Source organism: Amblyraja radiata, chromosome 18 (genome assembly GCF_010909765.2).
Source record: "Amblyraja radiata isolate CabotCenter1 chromosome 18, sAmbRad1.1.pri, whole genome shotgun sequence".
Classification (NCBI taxonomy): domain Eukaryota; kingdom Metazoa; phylum Chordata; class Chondrichthyes; order Rajiformes; family Rajidae; genus Amblyraja; species Amblyraja radiata.
The window spans coordinates 14,685,906-14,701,971 of NC_045973.1; the positions used below are offsets into that span (position 1 = coordinate 14,685,906).

The 16,066-nt window shown below is 39.4% G+C and overlaps 1 protein-coding gene across 6 annotated transcripts in view; it reads right to left on the reverse strand.

Moving 5' to 3' along the window:
• The window catches only part of chl1 (cell adhesion molecule L1 like), a 649,066-nt gene that overhangs the window by 241,890 nt on the left and 391,110 nt on the right, over positions 1 to 16,066 (reverse strand). For all 6 annotated transcript variants that reach the window (XM_033036735.1, XM_033036736.1, XM_033036738.1 and 3 more), the window contains 2 exons: positions 10,714 to 10,815; positions 9,195 to 9,386 (listed from right to left, as the gene is read on the reverse strand). In XM_033036735.1, the coding sequence (XP_032892626.1) occupies positions 9,195 to 9,386; positions 10,714 to 10,815 (294 nt within the window). The remainder of the gene's footprint in view (positions 1 to 9,194; positions 9,387 to 10,713; positions 10,816 to 16,066) is intronic.

Sequence of the window (16,066 nt, forward strand, 5' to 3'; positions counted from 1 at the left end):
TTCATGTCGGACCAGAACACCATCCAGGTAAGTAGTCATGAGAATGGGATAAACCAACAAGTGGTTAATGGAAGGAGTGAAGTCTCCAAATGCAACTAATTAATTCCGCACATCTCATCACCGTTACTCAATTCCCTACCACATCTTCATATGCTTACCCTTACTCCAAGATTTACATCCACAGTTTCCTCACAGTGGTAGCTATTCAACCATATGAGAGATTTCACCAAGGTACATTGCAATTCACCAATCCAATATGATTGAAATACAAAGAAACTACAGATGTCGGAAATCTGAAATCAAAAAGTGTTTCCAGCATTTCATGTTTTAATTCCATTAGGACTACTGATATTACCTCAAGAGAATGCCAATTGGTTTCCGTGGCACGTATCTGCCAGGGTCTCTCATGAAAACAGCATTTTGTAAGTCCACCACTGTCAGTCTAGCTTTGCAGTTGCCTGTCAGACAGTTAGTCAACCCAGACTACTGTAGAAAGCACAGGGCATAATAATGCAGCCTGTAGCCAGACCCGGCCAGGCCAGGCCAGGCCAGAGAGTTGCCCTCCAAGGTTAACTGTAGCCTCCACCACCAAGCCAGCAGCCACTCGTCAGTCACAGTGGAGCCTCCACACAGTACTAATTAGGAGCAGCAAGACAGAAAAAGGCTTTTGAAAGTCAGATACTCTGGGTAAGAAAAAGGGTAGGTGTGGGAAGGAACTGCAGATGCTGGTTTACACCGAAGATAGAGACAATATTTTGATTGGGCAGCTTACAACCCAGCGGTATGAATATTGATTTCTCTAATTTCAAGTAACCTTTGTATTCTCTCTCTCTCTCTCTGTCCCTCCTGCATCCTCATTGTCCTACTAGTTTCACTGTTGTCCTGCTTAGTTTCACTGTTTGTATCCACTCGTTACCACCTTTTCCACAGCCAACAATGGACCATTGTGGGCTCCACATTTCCTTGATCATCATTGCTGGCTTTGATTTGTTATTTTCATACCTTTCATTCATTTGTTCATATCTCTAATTTCCCTCTTCTCTGACTCTCAGTCTGAAGAAGGGTCTCGACACAAAATGTTACCTGTTTCTTTTTTCCAGAGATGCTGCCTGACCCGCTGAGTTACTTCAGCACTTTGTGTCTATCTTCCGTACAAACCAGCATCTGCATTATCTTCCTACACATAAATAGTTCTGTCTTGCTTGGCTATGTGCATAGTTGAGAATGTTGATTTGGTTTGTCTCATATTCAAGAACCATGATCATTTGAGTGTGAAGATTGTAAACAATGGAAATAAATGGTTGGTGTCTTGAAATCATCTGCAAATTTAGTAAAAAACAGCATTTAAAAAAAAATAATTTGCATCTTTTGGCACCAGCTAACACTTATTATTAAGTTTTAATTTAATGGTTGGCATCGACAAGTTAGGTGGAAGGGCTTCCTTCCATTCTGTATGATGCTATGACTTTAAATGTTGTAGGTGTGACCCAATATCAATGGAGGAACATTGACAGATTCCCAAGTCAGAACATTGCACAATTCAGAGGTGAATATGCAGTTAATCTCCTTTTTCTGTGTGGAGAAGGTTATGGGTTTGGCAGCTGCTGTTGAAACATAGAAACATAGAAAATAGGTGCAGGAGTAGGCCATTCGGCCCTTCGAGCCTGCACCGCCATTCAATATGATCATGGCTGATCATCCAACTCCGTATCCTATACCTGCCTTCTTTCCATACCCCCTGATCCCTTTAGCCACAAGGGCCACATCTAACTCCCTCTTAAATATAGCCAATGAACTGGCCTCAACTACCTTCTGTGGCAGAGAATTCCAGAGATTCACCACTCTCTGTGTGAAAAATGTTTTCCTCATCTCGGTCCTAAAAGATTTCCCCCTTATCCTTAAACTGTGACTTTTCCCAACATCAGGAACAATCTTCCTGCATCTAGCCTGTCCAACCCCTTAAGAATTTTGTAAGTTTCTATAAGATCCCCCCTCAATCTTCTAAATTCTAGCAAGTACAAACCGAGTCTATCCAGTCTTTCTTCATATGAAAGTCCTGACATCCCAGAAATCAGTCTGGTGAACCTTCTCTATACTCCCTCTATGGCAAGAATGTCTTTCCTCAGATTAGGAGGCCAAAACTTTACGCAATACTCCAGGTGTGGTCTCACCAAGATCCTGTACAACTGCAGTAGAACCTCCCTGCTCCTATACTCAAATCCTTTTGCTATGAATGCTAACATACCATTCGCCTTCTTCACTGCCTGCTGCACCTGAATGCCTACTTTTAATGACTGGTGACACCCACTCACCCAGCCTATCCAAGTCACCTTGCAGCCTCCGAGCATACTCCTCACAGCTAACACTGCCCCCCAGCTTCGTGTCATCCGCAAACTTGGAGATTCCCTCGTCCAAATCATTAATGTATATCGTAAATAGCTGGGGTCCCAGCACTGAGCCTTGCGGTACCCCACTAGTCGCTGCCTGCCATTGTGAAAAGGACCCGTTTACTCCTACTCTTTGCTTCCTGTCTGCCAGCCAGTTCTCTATCCACATCAATACTGAACCCCCAATACCGTGTGCTTTAAGTTTGTATACTAATCTCTTATGTGGGACCTTGTCGAAAGCCTTCTGAAAGTCCAGATACAACACATCCACTGGATCTCCCCTATCCACTCTACTAGTTACATCCTCGAAAAATTCTATAAGATTCGTCAGACATGATTTACCTTTCATAAATCCATGCTGACTTTGTCCAATGATTTCACCACTTTCCAAATGTGCTCCTATCCCATCTTTAATAACTGATTCTAGCAGTTTCCCCACTACCGACGTTAGACTAACTGGTCTGTAATTCCCCGTTTTCTCTCTCCCTCCCTTGAAGAAGTAGAACCCTTAATAAACAAGAAAACAAAGTTCAAATTCCTTGAAGTTCCTTGAAGGTCGAGTAGCGGGTAGATAAGGTGGTCAAAAAGGCTTTTGGTACATTGGCCTTCATCAGTCAGAGTACTGAGTATAGAAGTTAGAAGGTCATGTTGCAGTTGTATAAGATTTGGTGAGACCGCATTAAGAGTATTGTGTTCAGTTCTTGGCACTATGTTATAGGAAAGATGTTGTCAGGCTGGAAAGGGTACAGAAAAGATCTACAAGGATGTTGCCAGGCCCAGAGTGTTTGAGCCAAAGGGAGAGGTTGAATAGGTTGGGACTCTGTTCCCTGGAGCGCAGGAGGATGAGTGGTGATCTTATAGAGGTGTATAAAATCATGAGAGGAATAGATTGGGTAGATGCACAGAATGTCTTGCCCCACAGCCATCAGGCTATTAAACCTGGCTCGGACAAAACTCTGATTATTAATAACCACTTTCTGTTATTTGCACTTTACCAGTTTATTTATTCATGTGTGTATATATTTATATCATGGTATATGGACACATTTATCTGTTTTGTAGTAAATGCCTACTATTTTCTGTGTGCTTAAGCAAAGCAAGAATTTCATTGTCCTATACAGGGACACATGACAATAAACTCACTTGAACTTGAATCGAGGACCAGAGGACTTAGGTTTAAGATGAAGGTGAAAAGATTTAATAGGAATCGGAGGGGTAACATTTTCCACACAAAGGGTGGTGGGTGTATGGAACAAGCTACCAGAGGAGGTAGTTGAGGCTGGGACTATCCCAACGTTTAAGAAGCAGTTAGACAGACACATGGCTAGAACAGTCTTGGTGGGATGTGGACCAAACGCAGGCAGGTGGGACTAGTGTAACTGGGACATGTTGGACGGTGTGGGCAAGTTGGGCCAAAGGGCCTGTTTCCACACTGTATCACTCTATGACTCTAAGTATGCAGATGTTCAGTGTGCATCAACAAAGCATGCACCATTTCCCCGACTGATGTAACAGATAGCCACCCTAGCTAATAATATGAGAGTGCTTTCTACATTAAATTTAAACCAAATGGAGCCCTGTTCCATTATGGAGCCCTGTTTAAAACTGTGGTAGAGAGGGGGGGGGGGGGAGAGGGAGAAGGGGAGAGATAGGGGGGAAGAGAGAGAGAGGGGGGGGCAAAGAGGGAGGAGAGATTGGGGAAAGAAAGTGGGAGAGAGGTGGTGAGAGGGATGGAGGGAGGGTAGGAGAGGGGAGAGAGGCAAAGAGAGGGGGTGAGAGAAGGGAGAGGGTGGAGGAGAGGCAGGAGGTGGGAGGGAGAGGGGAAAGAGAGAAAACCTGAAATACTAGATCATACAGATCACTGTCATTTATTGAAAGTTACTGAGATCCATCATTAGAAATAGAGACTGGGAACGTGACAAATGCGAGCAAATTAATTTAAGCCAGTAATTGAAGAGTATGTCGTATCTGACCGATTTTCCAAAGTGTTCTCAAGCCTGAATGAGGGAGTCTGTACGTCTTCCTTGTATGATCTTCTAAAGGGCATTCCATAAGGAAAGCACACAAAATCCTTGTCGGTAATTGACAGTGAGGTGGGGAAAAAGAGAGTTGAGGTCACAGTGCATTCTGTGACTGCTGAGATGTGACAAGTGAATGCAATGCACAGCAGCATTCAGTTGCACTGTGACAGAAAAAAATAATCAAATTCCATTTTATGGTTACTCCTTTTTTGTCATTCCGATAGATTATCAAATTTGATAATGTTCTGCATTTGGGTGGAGCTGATTGAAAATCATGCCAAATTAAATTAATTGGTAACAATATGTTCGGAGGTTGAAACAGAGGAGTATATTTAGATATGCAGCACAATGGCAAGTTATACTTAATTAATTGGGAGAAATAGGCAATTAAATTTAATTGTAAGATAATCTGTTATGAAATATCAGGTGTGACCAAAGTCATAGGTGCAAACTAATGAGAGATTTTGGAACCCAGACATCAGTCATTCAAAACTTTGTCGTAAGTGCAAAAAGAAAATCATAAAGCCAACTTTAAATATGAATCAGTGAAACAGAAGCTTATCTCAGGGGTGATAAACAAGACATGGAAAATCTTCGACCAGCATGAAAAGAATTTAGCTGGGGAGGAGTGAAGGAATTTGATTATGTTTTTCAGCTTGTTTTCATTTCTGCTCGATTTCTGCGTTTGTACGTACAGAACACAAGGAGTGAAAGGTGGTTCTTATTCATGCACCCTGCAAGGTGAAGGGACACGTTTTGAATGGGGAAGTTGGAAGACAATTAATTTCATCTGAATTATGATTCCCCCTGTGTAGTAGAATGGATATTATGTTAATTCTCTAATTGGCTATGCCTCTTATTTTAAAACCACCAAACTGTGTGTTCCAGGACGGTTCTCCGAGTTGGAATACCATGAAACAGTAACCAATTTATCTAATTGGAAGTATTTCAGTTAGTTCATATAGTTTCTTTTAACAGCTCAATGCAGCATCTTAATACAATGTGGTATAAAATGTCTGAAAAGCATCTGAAGAAGGGTTTCGGCCCGAAACGTCGCCTATTTCCTTCGCTCCATAGATGCTGCTGCACCCGCTGAGTTTCCCCAGCAATTGTGTGTACCTTCGATATTCCAGCATCTGCAGTTCCCTTTTGAACAAATATCTGGGCAGTGGTTTTGATTGATTACTGTGACTGAAATCCATGAAAAGGTGCAGAGTTATTGACTGATCACAGATCTCTCATAGTCTGCTTGGTGGTCAGACATCTCCAGTCAAGGATTATATGCAATTATCCAGGCAGAGTTGGTGAATCTAGAATTCATAGCCAGCATAAAGGCTGGGAATAGTTTGACTACTGACAATGCCGTGCCTTGCATGCAATGAACAATCATTTTCTGGGAGTCAGTTGTCTTGAAATGTAGCTGGGATAACACACTGCTGTTGGCCCGACAGATTGTGAAAGTGAGCTAAATTTAAAAACAACTCTACACTATTTTTAAAGCACTATTCACTTACCTATCCAATACAAACCAAACATTTTGGCTTAAATGTATTTATGCAATCTACGTGTCAAAAATGAGATATGTTTGCATGAGATATATTCCGATATATCGTATATAATTGCAAGAATTCTCTGATTCTTCTTGGTCCTGTCATTCAGATTGACATTTTCAGGGAAAATATTTAAAGCCCTGTCCCACGGTACGAGTTCATTCCAAGAGCTCTCCCGAGTTTGCCCTGATTCGAACTCGGAGATTTACTGTAATGGCCACTCGTCGGTACTCGGGGCTCTCATGGACATTTTTCAACATGCTGAAAAATCTTCACGAGTCTTCCCGTGCTTACCTGCCATTAGCGAGTCTTCCCGAGTACCTGCCGTTAGCGTAACGATCCGCTAAGAGACGTCCCCAAGCTCCGAGTACCCGCTACGTTCATTCTTCGTGCTTACCACGAGTTTGATTTTTTTTTAAACTCGGGAGAATTCTTGGAATGAACTTGTACCGTGGGACAGGGCTATTAGTCTTTGTTGGCTGACATGAAGATTACTTTCATGAATGCCCTCTGTAAATCTGAGTGGAGTAGCTAATAACACTTTAAATTTTAGACCATGACTTATTTAGAAAGTTAGCTAATTAACTTGTTGGGTAAGTGGAAATTCTGTTATCAAACGATAAGCTTCTCTCCCACGAATATGTACATAATGTGTAGGATTGAACTGCAGATGCTGGTTTACATCGAAGTTAGGCACAGAATGCTGGAGTGACTCAGCGGGACAGGTAGCATTTGGATTGAAGGAATGGGTGACGTTTCAGCTCTGAAGAAGGGTCTCTGATGAAGGGTCTTCTATCCAGAGATGCTGCCTGTCCCGCTGCGTTACTCCAGCATTTTGTGTCTAACACAGACAATTGTGAAAAGAAACCAAATAAGACATTATTAAAGGTGGGAAGATAAATAACTTTGCAATTTAAATAATGGATTGAGGGACTTTGCCGTAGAAGATGCCACATCGATCAGAAATAGGATGTCTGTGTCCATTGGGATGAATACCTCATTCATGTTTCTGCGTTTCTAAGAAATAATGCATCTGGTTATAGACTAATTAATATTTTTTACATTTCTTCAATATGGAATGATAGGCTGCAGGTTTATAATAATAAATTATTATAATAAATGATATGTGTTCAGACAAGGATCATCATCTGATTTATTCTGCTACGTTTGACCAAACAATGCAAATCGATGGCCAGGCATTAGCAATAAGCAAGGCATTTTTAAAGCTTTCAAAGTAAAGTGTAACTTTCTCAAGACATTTGTCGGGACTATGACTATTAGCAAACCACTTTACAGGTACTGAGATTTGCAAATTAACACTAGCGTTAAATCTACTGGCAAAGCAATTAAAAGTTGTTGAAAAATCCAAGTTGGATGGAAAAATAAATAAAAGTATAATATGACTGGAACAGTTTAACTTTCAAAGCCACCCTAGATGCTGCAAAGCTGACCAACAAGTGATATAATCAGAGAAGCAAAAACCTACAGATGCTGGAATTTGTTGCAAAAATCAAACTGCTGGAGGAACTCAGTGGGTCAAGCAGCATCTGTGAAGGCAAAGGGAGGTCAATGTTTCGGGTCAGGATCCTGCAACAGAACTGGTCTCATCCTGGACACAATTTAATATGGTCATATAAATAATATCTTCCTTCTGCATGTAGAGCAAGGTGATCTTCCCAATGCCATATGTTAAGCAGGGAACCTCAGTATTTGCAGTTTGTTTTATATATATCTGAACTTTAATTGATTCTGTATTCTTCAAGATAATATACGAGTCATTTTGAAGTCTAGCCACACAGTGTGTGGATCAAATCTTCTCACATCAACTACAACAAGATTAGCAAAGCAGTCTTGAGTTAATTGGTCATGTTAATGATCAATTGTTGCCAGAGGTACTACAATAACCATTTTTCAACTGAGAATTAATCTTGGACTTTCTTGCTTGTCAATTATCAATAATCTATTTTCTGGCCACATAATGTTCAAATCGTCAACATAATGAAAACTTCCATGGAATGTCTCACACATTATTCAAATAAACATTTTTCAATATTCTGACAACGACCAATGATTCTCACTTAAATTTGGATGAACTCTACAATTTTTTGAAGCAAAAGAAATGGATACTGACACCCGCTGACAAATGAATAGACTGCTCTGTAATACGTTCTCTCACTTACAATCATCTCAACCATCTGAGAGAGTGGAATTTAATTTAATTTATTGTTATTATAAAATTATTGTAAAAATGAAAATATTTCCATTTATTCTGAGAAAAGGAACTGTTAGCTGAAACAGTTGTCATTTTCAGACAATGTCACGGATTCAGTCTATCCAACATAATGAATTTCACCGTTGGAAACCTATATTTAAAATTTTCCCAAGTTAGGTATTATTGTCTTATTTTTAAATAGCTTTTCCAACATGAAACAATATTTTGTTTTATGTTAGTCGGTTAAATAATTAAATGTTGGAAATGTTTAACTAGTTTACATATTGTGAAGTATTCCATTTTTTGAAATAGTCATTGAAATAAAATAATTATCAACCGTTATAAATAGTTATTTATCAAAGCCTAAACAGCATTTGGGGGTGGAGAAAGATAAATACATAAAGAGACGCATGGATCAACAAAGATGTCAAGAGGAAGACAATAACTAGAGACAGAATGAGAGTGCTGCAGATGTTGGTTTACAAAAATAGACACAAAGTGCTGGAGTAACTCAGCAGGTCAGGCAGCATCTCTGGAGAACATGTATGGGCGACCTTTCAGGTCGGCCATCCCAACCCGAAACGTCACCCATCCATGTTCTCTAGAGATGCTGCCTGATCCGCTGAGTTACTCCAGCACTTTGTGTCTTTTTGTGTAAACTAACATCTGCAGTTCCTTGTTTCTATCTTGTATCACTCTTACTTTATTGCTGGTATCTCACAAGAATATGTATCCTATCTTAAAGAATATAAATCAAAGAAAGCTAATTAACACATCTGGTCTTTTCATGCAAGGTGTATGTATTAGGAAACATAGGAAACATCCTCGTAAACTATGATTCATGGGAAATACAATATTTTTCTCAAAGATATAATCCTAAACTGAAAATGTTCCAACATGTTAGTTTAGAGAAAACATGTTTTCATATTTATATGGTCGCTATTAATTTTTACTTCCGTTATACATTGCGTGATTAAAGTTTTATTTTAAAGGTAGTGAAATAAACTCGTATATATTCACATACCTGCAGATTGTGTTGTGTGTTTTTCTGTCGGCACACTAGGGCGACTTTTGCCCACCCTATTGACAGCGGACACGTGGAACTGATAGGTCACATAAGGGGAGAGTTGCAAGACGACTGACGTTTGATTCCCATTAACTCGAGACTTTTCATGCCACCTTCCAGGTTCAAATGTACTTTCTTCCACAATAAACTCTATAAAAATTAAATAAGCTTAATATATTACAAACTGATAAAGTATCATGCACAATTCAACAACAGAAAAAATAAAATGCTGCAGATGCTGAAAACCCAAAATAAAAAGATACTTCTATAAATACTCAGCAAGTTGGAAGTGCTCACCCTGGATATGGCAGCAAAATTAAACTTCCAGTTTCATGAGCTTTCATTGCAATATGTTTAACTAGGTATTTATTTCATATTATTATAAGATATAAATTAATGTTAGCTTAATTGAATTTAAATATCATGATGATTGTTATATGTTTAGTTCAGGGATACAGTGTGGAAACAGGTCCTTCGGTTCACCGAGTCCATGCCGACCATCAATCACCTGTACACTAGTTCTATGCTTCAATGCACTTGGGGCAATTTATAGAAGCCAATTAATGAACAAGCCTGCACGTCTTTGGAATGTGGTTGGAAACTGGAGCACCCAGAGAAAAGCCACAGGGAAAACATACAAACTCTTCACAGACAGCACCCATAGTCAGGATCAAACCCGGGTCTCTGGTGCTGTGAGGCAGCAGTTCAACCGCTGTGCCATTGTGTCGCCCTTTATCAGTCAGGCTTTTGGCCAGAGGTAAAAATTTTGCAACAAGACAGCAATTAATGATACAAGCAGCACATGCTGACATTTGCTGGACTGCCATTTCACACATTACTGAGATTTGTGATCATATTTGAAGCTACTGGGTTTGCTTTGCACTGAATAAAAGCTAAAGTTGCAAAGTTATGCACATTCTATTTTAATCTATTTGCATATGTTTTGCAAAACTCAAGGATTATGTTAAAACACCAGAACAATATTGTTCCATATAAAAATTAAATAGCTCTGACTGTGATGCGATACTTGGCTTAATTGATATTTGTGGCAGAAAATATGTTTGCAAATCCTGGTCACTGAGTTTGGGGTAAATATAATTAATCACGTTTTTTTTTGCATACACTCCTTGCAAATCATGAAAGTCTTTTTTCCCCACAACAGCATTAATAAACACTTTATTGTTACTGATATACTTGAGGCAAAATCCTGTACCAAATAATCTGACCCTAAGGAGGATTCTTTCCTCTTGTTTTTACTAACCATTCTGGTGTTTACTTTTGCTACTTTAATTCAGTGTTCAACCAAAAGAGTCCTATGTGATGCATTTAACCCTGTTTATACTACCCTTGTCTGTGATCCCAACGACATCCAAAGTAAGGTTCAAATCCAAAACTTTCAAATATATACCATTATCCAACTTTGTGTAGCACTTAAAAACAAGAAGAACATGAACGTAAAATGTAAAGCTTTGCCTACCTGTTATGGGAGTATTGTGGCTATAACCAGGCTCCCATGTTAATCTTACAGTCCTGTTTTGCAGAACAGACAATACCACATTTTTTGATCGCTCTGGAACATCTAAAAGGAATAACCATTTAATTGCAAATAATTATCGCAAATACAGTTCATACTTGCTATTGAAAACAAACTGTGTTAAATATTCTATATGTTTTGCCCGAGGATAAATTGACTCTGGCAGATTCTACTTTGAGATAATGATGAAACCTTCCAGACAGTCTTTAAAGAACTGAACAAAAATGCAAAATAAAACAAAATCAATGCTCGTACATTTTTTGGTTGCTTCATGTAGTTTGTACCTCTGGCTCTGACTATGTTCTGCTATTACCAACTTCCTGAGATTAACAAGAATCAATATATTGCCTCGTGTTGAAGTAGATTTATTTCTACTTCACAAACTACCAGCAGGTAATGAAAAAATTCTGAGGAAAAGAAATGAGTCTAATTGGTGTGCTTGTAAATAACAAAAGAACAATTTGTAACGTTCCAGAACAAGAAGTATGTATAAATGGTTTACAAAGATTAAATACTAAAGTTGGTTTGTTCAATACAGCTACTAAATAACCAATAATTATTTGACAGCTAAAAATATTTTTACCTGCTCATAAAATATTTCACTATAACCTCCATAAATATTTGCCTATTTACATTGCTAGATTTATTTCTCACACAAACATACATACACCATTTCCAATTTCCTTGATACCCAGCTACAGGTAGTTTACAGTAGCCAAATGAACAACCACCATGTCTGTAAGATTGGGAAGAAACCAGAGCACCCGAGGCCAACACACTCGGTCACGGGGAGAACATGCAAGCTCCGTACAGTCCATATCCAAGGCAAGTATCGAACCAGGTTTACTGATGCTGGTGGACAACAGCACTAACTCCTCTGCTACTACAGCACTGGAACACAGGGTAAGAGCACTCTTGGGTATTGCATTTGGTGGCTGACATGAAGGCCATCCGGAGGGGTAGGTGAATGGAGAGTTTAGGTTTGCGATTTCTGCTGAGCAATGTACTAGTTTAGATTTTGCCAGTGGTCAGTTGGAGACTTTTACACTCCATGTTGGCTTGACCACAGGCAATCTTTAACCAACATTGTGGTAAATGGTGGTAGAGAAGATTTAGCTAGGTACTTCGAGAACTGGTATCTTCGACAAGATTAAAAATTTCCAAGAAATTGGAGTACGTGATATGATCATTTAGCATGTAAATCTGTTGCAATAAATCTGTTGATTACTTTGGCACAAGTCAGTGTCAAGTCATGCAAAGACAGGAACCATAGGTTACATGGAGAGAGTAGAGATGCATGGCATGGGTAAAGATGACAAAGGTCAACCACTATAATCCTTCTGGTAAAGATACTCCAACAATGGCCAGCAGTGATGAAGGACTGATGATATATTTCCAAAAGAACATGACCTGTGATTTGGAAATGGTGTCTTTAGATGAAAGGAGGGGATGGGATGAGGAGATTGTGAGTACCGGACTTGTCACTAAGATTTTAAGCATTGGGGTGGAATCGGTAGTTTGGAGGACTGCCTGACGAGTCCCAGTAAGTGAATAAATTAGAGCAGCCCACATCCCAACCAACACTTCATAACTTGTTTCCAATTGTGAACAGCTGGTTGGGACATGAGAGCCCAGCATGCTGCAAAACAATGTGAACTAATATCTCTCGGCTGTGGGATCATTATGGTTATCTCCAATACAGTAAATGGCTGATCTTCTCAACTGTGATTTATAAAAAAGAAATGTCCAAGGTTCTAATCAAAAAAACTGCATCAAACTCCATTCAAAGAGAGATCCAATTTCAAATGCAAAGTTCTTCAAAAAATACTGCTCAATGTGATTGAAATTCTTGATCAGCCAGCTTTAATGCTTTAAAAATCCATTGGAAATTCAACTACTTAAAAACTTTAAATTAAATTTAGCTCCAACTTTGGTTTGGCAAGTAAGAATTTCATTGCTCCGTTTCGGGACATATGACAACATTAAAACCCTCTTGACTTGGAATCCATAAAATGTTCCATCATTTAATTAAGATTTGGGCATATTTCTTTGGAGTGTAACAATACGTAAACTTTGTTGATTTAGTTGATATTTACATGCGAGCAGTCTCATCTCAGGCCACACCTTAGAGCACAGAATTGGTAATGTATTAGTTATGCTGTAGATTTTTATCATTTTAGTTTTTCCATTCAGTATCGAGGGCTGCCACACTACAGACTTCAAATGGAGGCATGAAGGACTGCAGATGCTGGAATCAAAACAAACAATGGGAGGAATTCAGTGCATCAGGTTGCATCATTGGAAGGACAATGGTAGAAGGCGTTTTGGGCCGAGAGCCTTTTCCAGACTATAAATGGAGGCTCACCTGCTGTAATTAATCCTATTTGAATTATAATGTGATTCTAGTGATAATGGGATTGCTGAGAGGATTAATCTCACTTCTTGTGCTAGTTTGGGCCACATAAGAAGATTGAGGAGGATCTGCTCATTATAGCAAACACAATCACGGAGAAAGTTGGTCAATTCAGCATCATTCATTGAGGGAAAAAAACAAATAATTAACATTTGGCACCATATCAAGCAACTTGGGAGTTGGTAAACTCTGTTAGTGAAGCAGAGTCAAATGTTTTTTTTTTAATAGGGCAATGTGTGAAGCAAGATGGGCAAATCCTGGTCTCATGGGAAGAGGAGTTCAGCTGGCAAACCCACACAGGGTTCAGAAGATGAGCTACATCACTGCAGAGTCACAAGGTAAAACAAATGTCACACCAACACCATGATGGGAATGCATAATTGCAGTGCAACATTTAACTTTCTCATTTTCAAAGATATCATGTAAAAAATATCTGAAAGGATAGGCAAGTTTTATCATATGAGTGTTTGGATTGAATATGGATTGGCTGCATGGATTTAATTTGGAAAATAACTCTACACACATTGGAAAATTCCAAATTACTGACTTCATCAAGGATGGGCAAGGGGTATTTCTGACTTTATTAAGGGCATCCTCCTCTCAATGTCATGCAACTGCAAATGGCATCAATGAAAATTTGAGATTCAAGGGCCTGTAGTTCCTGGTATCTTGAATGCAGTCTGAAGAATGGTCCCGACCGGAAATGTGCCTGCTCAATTCCTCCACAGATGCTGCCTGATCTGCTGAAGTAGTCCAACACTTTGCGTTTAGAAGTCTGAAGAATGAGCCCTGACACAAAACGTCGCCTATTCATTCCCTCTACTGTTCTGCCAAGTTACTCCAGCACTTTGTGTTTTGATCAATACATGTTCTCCCATTTTACATTCCCTTCCACATTTCTCTTCCAAGTTTAAGTGTTAATGGCAGGAATATCTGTTGATAGTGATGATGACTGAAGGATGCAGTATAAAAAGGAGCTACTTAAACGTTACTTCAAACTGTGGGTATGTACGAGGTGAATTGAGAGTTCTGGCCAAGTTTGTCCTCTTGTGCCAAATACCATCTGAATTAACTCAGTTCCAAAAACAATTCCCTCTGTCAACTCAGAAATCTGCTGACTAGCTGAAATGCATTTAAATATATATAGGTGAACCCTGAACTGCTTTTTAAAATACTCTCCTCTGAATTTGTCGGAAAGGTATGAAGTACTTCTACTCCCATTCTCTAAACTATAAAGAGCTGACATGTTATCCATTTTTGGAAAGTGTTCAACTCTGATCCCATCATTGTTTTATGATTGAAACCACCTACTGCTAAAATGGCTTACTACCAATATCCCCAACAAGGTTTAGTTGGATATGGGCCAAATGGGACTAGCTGGGGCATCTTGGTTGGGTTGGGCCAAAGGGTGTGCTTTATTACTCTAAGACTGACAGGTAGAGTATGCAGCCCATCCAAATGGTGCCAACCTCCAAGCCAATATCGTGCAATTCCTTCTCCTGTGGTTAAATTCATCAGTTACATAAAACAACACAATTCTCAGGACTTAACGCTCTACCATGGCCTCAAATGTCATTTTCCCCATTCCACTTTATTTAATCAGTATCAGTGACAAAGTTAATTAGATTTGCTTTGTGTTCAGCATTCAGCCAAAAATATGCCTTTCACAGGATTTTGTCATAAATAAGGCAGCTCTGATGATGTACATAATGAAACAGAAATGCTGACAAATACCATTGTTCTCATTACCAGTTATTTTAGAAATACATCAGAATTAATTATTTAACTGAAAGCTCGAGAAAGCGGTACTGTATTTAATATCAGTCATAATACTGATGCTGCTAAATTAGTTCATGGATGTTTATATATTTATCTGCTTCTTACTCCCGTGATTTATCGGATGTTCCCAGTACTGCACCAGCGGTGGCATCAAACAATCCAGCTGACTCAGTCAGACCTGCCTTTTTAAAATGTGCTACTTTCAGGAAAAGAACAACACTAAATGTCATCCTCACTTCTCTGCTGTCGATTCCTTACAAACAATTGCCAGCAGCAATTAAGCAGTTGAGAGTAATCGATGTGAACAACAACGTCAGCAAGTTTCTTGAGGTTATACTGTCTTCTATATTTTTTTTACAAAGGAGCCTAGGCGATGTGAAGATAGACACAAAATGCTAGAGTAACCCGGCAGGACAGGCAGCATCTCTGTCGAGAAGGACTGGTTGATGTTTCGGGTTGAGACCCTTCTTCGGACTGAAAGTCACAGGAAAGGGAAACGAGAGATATGGACGATGATGTGGAGAGATATAGAACAGATGAATGAAAGATATGCATAAAAAGTAACAATGATAATGGAAACAGGCCATTGTTAGCAGTTTGCTAGGTAAGAACGAAAAGCTGATGTGACTTGGGTAGGGGAGGGATGGAGAGAGAGAGGGAATGCAGGGGTTACTTGAAGCTAGAGAAATCAATAATCATCCTACTGGATTGTAAGCTGCCCAAGCAAAATATGAGATGCTGTTCCTCCAATTTGCATTTAGCCTCACTCTGACAATGGAGGAGACCCAAAACAAGAAAGGTCAGTGTGGGCATGGGAAGGGGTATTAAAGTGTTTCGCAACCGGGAGATCATGTAGTCTATGTGAAGGTTGGTTTTGGAAAATTTGACAGTGAACTAACTGTGTATTTTGTATCATTTACAACCCATCATTCTGGGAGTGCTGCTCTTTCATTAGTACTTAATCCCACCTGCAGTTTGATTCGACAGATTAGAATGGTGTCAATGCTGCTAGCACAGCTTTCGCAGCCTATTATTCTCTGCCACAGTGAGAAACTGGACTGAGTGGGGAATCCTTGGCTGGTTTACTGCATTCCATGCCTCAAC